This window comes from Fukomys damarensis, unplaced genomic scaffold, assembly GCF_012274545.1.
Source record: "Fukomys damarensis isolate Sample0158 unplaced genomic scaffold, DMR_v1.0_HiC HiC_scaffold_25, whole genome shotgun sequence".
NCBI lineage: Eukaryota > Metazoa > Chordata > Mammalia > Rodentia > Bathyergidae > Fukomys > Fukomys damarensis.
Window position 1 is genome coordinate 984,131 of NW_022900937.1, and position 9,460 is coordinate 993,590.

General features: G+C 46.0%; 1 protein-coding gene across 2 annotated transcripts; it reads left to right on the forward strand.

Annotated features, from left to right (window-relative positions):
• The first annotated feature begins 20 nt into the window (after positions 1 to 20).
• Tifa (TRAF interacting protein with forkhead associated domain) lies at positions 21 to 4,709 on the forward strand. 2 transcript variants are annotated; one of them, XM_010641507.2, is made up of 2 exons: positions 21 to 285; positions 3,460 to 4,709. In XM_010641507.2, the coding sequence occupies exon 2, from the start codon at positions 3,576 to 3,578 to the stop codon at positions 4,131 to 4,133; it is 558 nt and encodes a 185-aa protein (XP_010639809.1). In that variant the 5' UTR covers positions 21 to 285; positions 3,460 to 3,575; the 3' UTR covers positions 4,134 to 4,709. The 2 variants fall into 2 exon arrangements, with proteins under 2 accessions (XP_010639809.1, XP_010639810.1); XM_010641508.2 differs by having other exon boundaries at positions 21 to 142.
• Positions 4,710 to 9,460: the final 4,751 nt, after the last annotated feature.

The window sequence follows — 9,460 nt, forward strand, 5'->3', positions numbered from 1 at the left end:
CGCCGCCCTGGCGGGAGGATCCTGGCCGCGCGGGCGGGGACTCACGCGGGGTTCCCACGAATGACGGCCGCGCGCGCTCCCACTCTCGCTTTCCCTGAAGGGAGTCAGAAGCGAGGCCTCCGGAACCGAGCTCCAAGCCTCGGTAAGTGGACGCTCCCTGCTGTCCTCTCCCTGATGTTCGGTTCGCTCTTCTGACCTGGGAGACTTGAGTGCCGCGGTCCCCGGAGAGAACTTTTTGTAGTTCTGCGTCTCATCTGCCTGTCCTTCCACACCTACATCTTATCGGTGAGACACTGTTGCTGTTTTAACTGCTTTGCATGTTAGATACCACAGTTCACCATCTAATGATACTTTGTAACTCTCCAACCACAATCCAGCCAAGTGGGATTTCTGCAAAGAACAAACGGTTAAATGTTTGAGTCGTTCTTAACGCCCATGGTATAAGATCCCAACGGAATTGAGAATTGAGTGTGTGGTGAAAAATAAACCTCCTTCCCGTGCTGTACCCTGGTTCTCTCCTCAGAGACGACCTCTGCTTTTACCATGATGTTGTTTAAGGTCGACAGCTTTCAAAAGGCTTTTGAACCCCTGCACATAGCTGGCCTTTGTTTTTGAAGTCCACCAATCTTACATTTATTATTTTAGCTACTTGTTAGTTTCTGTTTCCAATTTTTCTACTGACCATGCTGAAATGGCAGGGAGTCAGGCCAGTTTTTAGAGGGACTTTGCAACAAATGGGAACTAAAACCAAACCCTGGTTCATCAAACCCTTAGAACTAACTCTCGCCGAGGCACTTGTAGCCCCTGATTTACAAACGAGAGTGCAATGCTTTTTCCAGCACAGTGGGCGATACGGCTTCCCTGGGTACCAGGCATCTATACAGGGACAAACTTTTCTTGCTGATGTGTTTACTTGAAAGGTCAATTATAAGCTCCCGAGCCAAGATATAGCTATTGCACATGCAGAGTGCAGGCTGAGTTTTAATTTGCTCCCTTTTGGACCCCAGGCATGAGCTAGAACATGGGCAGAGTAGCCCAGACACCTCTGGCCACAGATGACAGATCCTTGTTTCTTTTTGGGGTTCTTTGCTTCTTAACACCAAATATTTTTTAGATTTTTTATTGTTTAAGTGCAATACATGTTTACTGTGAAAAATTTTAGAACAAACAGGAAAACATAAAAGTGGAAATTACTACGGCAAATTCTTTTCTTGTCAATTGCTGATTGCATCATCCTGTACTTATAATTATTCTTTTATGCCATCTGCTTCTTGAAGAGTGAGACTTTATTGTCATAATTAAAGTGTCTTTAGATCACAGCACTGCACAGATTACCCATTGTGTGTTAGTTCTTGCTGGTTTGGTTTCATAGTTATTTCAACTACTCTTGGCATGAGATTTATGGAGCTCTCTCTCACTTTTGCTATAACTGCTGTATAGTGAGATGTCTCTTAGGTAGTCCAATGTGATATAATAATGTTCAAGAAATATATAATGAGTGTACATTTAAATTAAAAGTAAATTTCCAAATCAAAACAAAAGAATTTTTGCTTAGCTTTGCCATTCATTGAATAACTGAATAAACTGAGGGTGATTTTTTAGCAGCAAAGCTTTGCAAAACAGAACGAAAGTTTGTATTTTAAAAGTAAACAGCAGCAGGGATGGGGATTTAGCTCATTGGTTCTGGTGCCTGCCTCACAAGTGTAAAGGCCAGAGTTCGATCCCTGGTACCAAAAAAAAAAAAAAAAAAAAAAAAAAAAAGGAAATAGCAGCTGTCATACAAATGGAATAAAGATATTGTGTTTTGTTTGAACCAGCACAGTTTTTATACCAACATCTAATATGGGTGGCAAACAAACAAACAAAGACTACAAATCACCCTTACAAAAGACTGGATCTGCAAGCCGGGGTCCCAGTCATAAATTAGAGTCGTTCAAGGAATCAAGGCACGGAGCTGCAGTTCAGTCTGGCTGTCTCAGCACAATGGATTAAAGCAGATCTGGGCCTAAAGAGTGAGGTCCACTGACACGGGCAGATGTGGACGATGCATGCCTGTCTGTTACTGATTGAACAATGCAGAAACTAAGTGTAGTATGTTTTCATCTGTGTACGAAAATGTTTCTCTGTGGAGAAATGTGTGTGTGTGTGTGCATAATGCTTGTGTGACAACACTTTCTGTAAGGTTAAAGCAACATTTATAGTAGGAGAGAAAGGCAAAGGGCTAGGGTGGGGGAAGCGTCTTGTTTTTAAACCCTTTTTTATGTTTGAATTTTTCAATCAGATGCCTGAGATTTTAGGACTGAATTTGTCTTCAGCGGGCAGCCTTGTGTCATAGAACTTCACAGATCCTAGGAATGAGTTCTCCTCCCCGGCACAGGGCTATGCCTGCTCCACCAGAGGCCCGAGTCACAAAGTAGAGTGGGGACACCTGGGGCCAGTGGCCATGGGTGTGGTGAGCTGCAGTTGGGTCTCCACATTTGTGGTTATGACCGTTTGGTCACCTGGTCTCTAGAAACCATTGACAAAAAACAAGCAACTGCAGTGCCAGATGTGCAGACTGTGGTATTTACATGTTTTAAAGATTGTTTTCAAAGAATGTGATGTCTACATTTAAAAATTATAGAACATGGTAACTATTTAAAAGCATTTACTAGTTTAAATCATTCACAGACTAGGAATAAGGATATGACGATAAATGCTGCAGTTGTTTGTTTGCAGCTTTTAACCATTTGGAGGGGGGTTTGAACTCAGGACCTTGCACTTTTGAGGCAGGCAGCAGCACCACTGAGCTAAATCCCTGGCTGTTTGTAACTTTAAAATTTCTTATTTAACCGAGTTTTTACAGTTTCTGATAGTCTCATTGGAATGTGGTTAATAAACTGTAGGTTTTCTTTATGTTAGGTCCAGCCAAAGAGATCCTTCATTTTCTGACTCTCTTTTTACAGTGTAACTCTCTTATTTTCTTTGGCCCAAGTTGCTCTGTTTAAATGGGAGAGGAACTGTGGCTTCCTTCTGCTTCCCTTGCATTGCTATTGTAAGTGATCATTCCTTATTATCATCCAGATTATATGTATGTTTATGCTTGAACTAGAGACAAAATCAAAGAGAAGCTGCGTGTGGTGGCACACACCTATAATTCCAGCCCCTGGGAGGCTGAAGCAGGAGGATGGCAAGTTCTACACAGCCTGGACAACTTAGTGACTTAGCAAGACCCTGTCTCAAGATAAAAATTTTTTAAATGCTTGGGATGTAGCTCAGTGCAAAGCCCCTTGGTTTACTCCCAGTACCAAAAAAAAAAAAAAAAAAAAAAAAAAAAAAAAAAAAACCAACACCAAAAAAAAAAAAAAAAAAAAAAAAAAAAAAACAAAAAAAAACAAACCACAACCAAAAAAGCCTTGGTGTAAAATTCCACACATTTATCAATTAATTGAAAGTATTCTATGTACTGTTTTCTTGAAGTCTAAACAAATCACTGTCAGAAGATTTTCGTCAGAGCATCAGCAGTGAAGCTCTCAGCGTGCAGTGTGGGTGTGAGCTGACTTGGTCCACTGTGGCAGGCTGGGCTCTGGGACATCATGTCCAGCTTTGAAGACGCCGACACGGAAGAGACAGTCACCTGTCTCCAGCTGACTGTTTACCATCCCTGCCAGTTGCAGAAGGGAATATTTCAATCCATCAATTTTTCCAAGAGGGAGAAACTGCCGTCCAGTGAAGTGGTGAAATTCGGACGCAATTCCGGCACCTGTCATTATATTTTCCAGGACAAGCAGGCATCCAGAGTGCAGTTTTCTCTTCATCCATTTAAGCAGTTCAACAGCTCTGTTCTTTCCTTTGAAATTAAAAATCTGAGTAGGAAGACCAGCCTGATTGTGGACAGCCAGGAGCTGGGCTACCTCAACAAGATGGACCTGCCCTACAGGTGCATGGTGCGGTTTGGTGAGTACCAGTTCCTGCTGGAGAAGGAGGATGGGGAGTCCTTGGAGTCTTTCGAAACCCAATTTATTTCTTCCCCGAGACCACTCCTGCAAGAAAACAGCTGGCCGGCACAGAGCCCCATCCCTGAGGACGGCCGCTGCTCATCTGGCTCCGCTCAGAGCTCTTTCCCCACAGAAATGGATGAAAACGAGTGGTGAGCACAGGGTCTGAGGCCACACGGAGGCTGGGGCCGTGGAGACGGCAGGTGTCGTGTGCCACGGTCCCCACCACGCTGTGGAGTGGAAAATCTGAGAGTCACCAGCTGGCTCACCTGTTGCTTTCCTAGGTCTCTGAAGAACCGTACACCCGAAGGGTCAGTGTATAAAACGATCCCTTGCGAGGAGGAACTGTGTTGTTAAGGTTGTATCTTCTGCTGCTGGACTCCAGTCTCCCTCCCACCCGTGTCTTGGCTTGGTCCTTTCAGAGCAGCCGCTGATTTCCAGAGTCCTGCAGCCTGTCAGGACCTGTACACACAGGAGTGGCCCAAGGCCGGACACTGCTGTCAGTGCGTCACTGTGGTCTCAAGTGGGAAGCCTTACTTGAGAAGTAATTCACTAATTTCCACTGGAATTATAGAGTTTATCCCTGCAACGACATCTCCTAGTCTCTTCAGTACCTAAAACTAAGATTTAAACATTTTAAAGAACCACTTCAACTAGGATTATTTTCTTACCAAATTTGATTTTTGTTTTACATAACTTTAAAATTTGATGAATTCAAAATTTTAACATCCAGGCACATAATAAAGTTGAAGTTTAATTGTTTATCCCTCTGTTTCTAATGGTGCTCTATATAAATAAATGTGAATATTTACAATAAATGTTTAAATATTTCTAAAATTTTAGCTTCCAATAAAGTTGTCTTTAAAATATTCTCACTCAACTAATTTTTGTGAGGTTAAAACAAATGCTACTGATTGCTATATAGATAAGAATGATTATACTTCTGTTATGTTGAATTCTGGCACTAGCAGTGAAGCTCCCTGTATAATTTTCAAGTAAATGAAATTTTCTGCTTACAAAAATCTTTTTTGGAAAAAAAAATTGGTAACAATTTTTCTAAAATAAGTAAATAAATTTCCTAGCCTCTTAACCAAATAAATGGTAACCCTACTAAACCTTTTATATGTATATATTTTCTAATTTTGTTGGTCTTGCTTTTGCGGACAGGGTCTCACTCTGTAGCCCAGGCTGGCCTTGAACTCACTATGGAGCCCAGGCTGGTCCGGAACTCATAGTGATCCTCCTGCCTCAGCCTCCCAAGTGCTGGGATTACAGGTGTCTACAGTGTGACATCCTGCCCCTCAGCCTCCCTCTCACAGCGGCCTGGATGACACTTCTGGTCCTACATCTGGTCCCCTGGCCTCTTCCTGGGGTAGGCAGAGTGACAGCTGGCCTCCCCAAAGGTGTCCAGGTGTCCCTGTGCCAACCGCTAGTGCCTGGGCATGATGTCTCCCAGGAAAGGGAATTAAGGGTGCAATGCGGTCAGTGCTGCTTGTCTGTCAACTTTGAAACTGAGTGGCCACCCTGGGTGACGTGGACCAGCCAAGCCCATGGTCCTGAAAGCGGGAGAGGCCAAAAGGGAATTCAGCGTGAAGCGTGACAAGGACTTAGCTGCGGCACAGGCTTTGAAGATGGGAGGGAGGCCAGGGCCGGAGTGTGAGTCCCTCCCAAGCTGGAAGACATGCCAGGACCGTGGGATGCTGGGGAGCCTCCCTAACAGGAGGCTGAGTCCGTGGGACTCCACGCAGGGAGGCCTGGGGTCCGGGTCTAAGATGATACAGTGTGTTGCTTTGTGCCACTAACCTGCAGCAGTTTGTTGAAGCAGGAGTCCCTCCTAGCACTGAGGCCTCCCGCCTGAGTGTTTACAAACCAGGCCGCCTAGCTTGTCAGAATCGCTTACAGCGGAGTTTCTCTGTACAGCCACTGGTATTTTAAAGTGTAAGCGGTGTCACACTTTGGAAGAATTTTCACTTCTGTTTCTTATCTTTGAGGCTGGATAATTGATTAAACCACAAAGTTTTAATATTAAGGAATTCCTGTATCATTGCTACTGAACCTAAACAGTGTGCTAGGTGATACCATGTTCACATAGAATAGTTAACGATTTCTCTGTTTATCGTGGGAAAGGTTTCGAACTTAAGAAATAAGGAGCGGGCTGCTGAATAGTAACTTCTGTTCTCCACAGAATGGAAACACTTTTGAAGCCTGATTCCCATGGATAATGGTGGAATTACGGCTGATCACAAACCAGATTTCTGCCACAGTCACCTGCACAGAGAGGTGTGGCTAAAGGGCAGCATAATTCTCTCAGAACACAGGGAGAAATGAGCATTTCGAGTCATTCACTTACCTCTGTCCCAGTTCTGCATACAGATTTCCATGTCCTCGATTGTTCAGAGGTTCCAGCTCCAGGTAAGGCTCAGGTGGGTTCTGTGCTCACCTTTCAGTGCATTGACTCTGGTCACATCTTACAAGAGTGGCTCCAGTCAATGGCCGTGTGGACAGCAAAAGCACTTTCTTAGAGAATGTCCACAGTGGGGTGGCAAACAAAAGTCCTGGTGTTTGACAGCAGCCACCGCAGCCAAGTTGTGAACCTTTCACTGTACACCCGGAGGACTCCTTTGTCCTCAGGAATCGATTTTCCTGTGGTACATGTTTCAACAGAGGTGGGATGGAGCATGTGTTTGCTTAAGCTTCACCTTTACTGTATTTTATATACATGTGTATAATGTTCATGTCTTGTAGAAAAATCACCACACTCTTACTATGAGGAGATACCTCGTGACCCCTGATCCATCTCAGTTCCACACGTTGATTCCCTTGTATTAACTGTCATCTGTTACAATAGCAGGTGTGGCCTCTATGGCATTGTGTCATGACTGAAACCGTGACTTTCCATCCTCGGTGGTGACTAAGGGTGAGAGCTATGAAGTGTGGCTGTAGTTGCTGGGCTTCTTGTCCAACTCAGTTGTCCCAAGTTCAGTCACCCATCCACTGTTCCCTGTCCGTGGAAACATTCATTTGTGCTGCACCTCCAAGCGGGAACTTGGGGGAGTTCTGGCCGACGGTGGGAGGAGAGGCTCCAGCTTTGCTGGGGGTTCCTTTCTGTACCACAGCTGGAAGGCCATTGAGGGGCCTGGGAGAAGCCGGCTCAGTGAAATCATTGCTCAAAAGCCCAGATACAACAGAAACAGGTTAGACAGTGGCGGACATGCCTTTTTGTGACAGTACCACGTCAGGTGTCCTTACCTAAGCAAAAAAACACAACAAGCCTCAAATCACAATACCACACACACACACACACACACACACACACACTCACACACACACACACACACACACACGCACACACACACACACACACACACACACACACACACACACACACACACGCACACACACACACACACACACAAACACCCACTCCCCCAAGAAAAGAAACCCCAAACCAAAAAACTTCCCTCAAAACCAAACCACTCCAAGAAATTCTGACCCAGTTTCTACACGAGGTATAGCGCTGCGTGTGGGCTCTGAATCATACAGCCTGGGTGTTATCTCCCACTTCCTGTGTAGGCGGACACTAACCCAGGCTCCTTTTTTGAAAAACAAGCGTTAAGACAGCGCCCCCTCCTGGGTCTGGGTGAGATGAACCCAGAGGAGGGGAACCGAGCTCAGAAGGGCACAGCAGTCCCAGGCTCATTTAAGGGTCAGACATAAAAATTTCTGAACTGTCTACAGAAGACATCATCTGTGTGTCAGAAAAAACCCTTAATTTGTAATATTACAAACTTTCATATGGTATTTACCATTCCTCTAATTTCATTTTCAACTTTAATATTTCCTACAGATATATGAATCAGAGCAGGAATTCTGTTTGTCAAAAATTCCTTTGTGCTTTCTAGAGTCAGATAATAACAGGAGGAACCAAGTAAAAGAAGGAAAACATATTCAATGTAAAAATTTTTTTCCCCAGATATCTGTAGAGAAATTATAATCAGGGTACCTTTCTGTAAACTAAAATAGTTCTACTAGAATAATATATCTATTCAATTACTGAAAGAAAGCAGGTATAATTCCAAATAGTACCATTTTAGAATAATTCCAAATAATCCCATTTCTTAAGTAAAAACCCTCACGCAATTTCACATCTCCACCAGCTACATCTCTGTGTTCTCTGGAAGTAAACCTTTTCCGGTACAATGTCTACACGGCCCACTGTCCTTTACCCCCTGGCTTCCATCCCGGCACCTATGAACCTACATTCTCTGGGTCTCCGCAGTTCCCTGTACTGCCTCTTCAGACTGCCCGCAGTCTCCACAGGTCAGCATTAGAGGAGTTAGCCCTGTCCACCCGCCCACTTCCTTGAGGTGAGCTCAGCTAGTGTGGTAACCCCAATACTGCTCACCTAAATCTTTTTTTTTTTAATATACGGGGATCAAACTTGGGACCTTGTGCCTGCAAGGCATTGGAACCACTGGGCCAAATCCCCGGCCCATGCTCACCCACTCGACTCCCACACTTGGACCTAGACCTCTTCTTTGAGCTGCAGGACAACACCCTGGGGTCGCCTGACATTTTCGTCCACACACCTCCTCGGCACCTCACCCTTGGCTTCCCAAGCGGGCCCTCCGCTTCTGCAGTGCCTCGGACCGACCCTCCCAGGACATTCCGTCAGTGCAGGAGGCGGCCGCGGGTGCAGGATGCAGCTACCTCGGCTGCCACAGTCCTGGCTGGCCAGGAGGGAGGAGGGCCACACACTTGTTACCGCGCACACAGGCAGCAGACAGCAGCAGCGTGGGTTCGACAGCCCCGTCCCCAGCGAAGTCCCTGAAAGACGACGGTGGAAGGGTGGTGTAGGGAGGGTAGCCGCTGAGCCAACCAAACCACAGCCGGTCTTGCGGCCTGGATCTGGACCGAACCATCGTGAGGTGGAGTCTGCGGCCTTCGAGTGCAGGAGGAGCTGCCTCGGGCTGCCACCTCCGGCAGCAGAGGCGGATGATGAATGGCCCGGCAGCGCCTCTGAGGGCCGGGACCCAGGGAGGCCACAGGACTCGCTGCCTCCGTGGATGTGGACGCGCAGTGAGCGAGGTCGCCACTGCCATTCGCTCAGCGACTCGCGGTCTCTGAATCTCCGCAGCCGCCTGGCCTAAGCCCCACGCGGCACTGGGGATGTTGCACACCTGCTCTCGCCGCCTGGACGCCTTGCTGGTTCCGGCCGAGAATGCGGCCTCTCCAGCATTTCTGGGCCGGGCCGCCGTCGGCGCGCTGCCGGGCTGTGTCTTTCTGAACAGGGATCTCGTGCGGTATTTTTACTGCTATGTTTCTAAACCCAATCCCGATGTTTGCTTAAGAAATATTTCTAGTTTATAAACATAAAGCAAAAACTTGAGAATCTCAGAACACATTTTCAAGTTTTGTTCCACCGTCCGTTCCTAATTTACTGCTTTTTTTCCACATCAGATTTAGTAAAATAACAAGTCGGG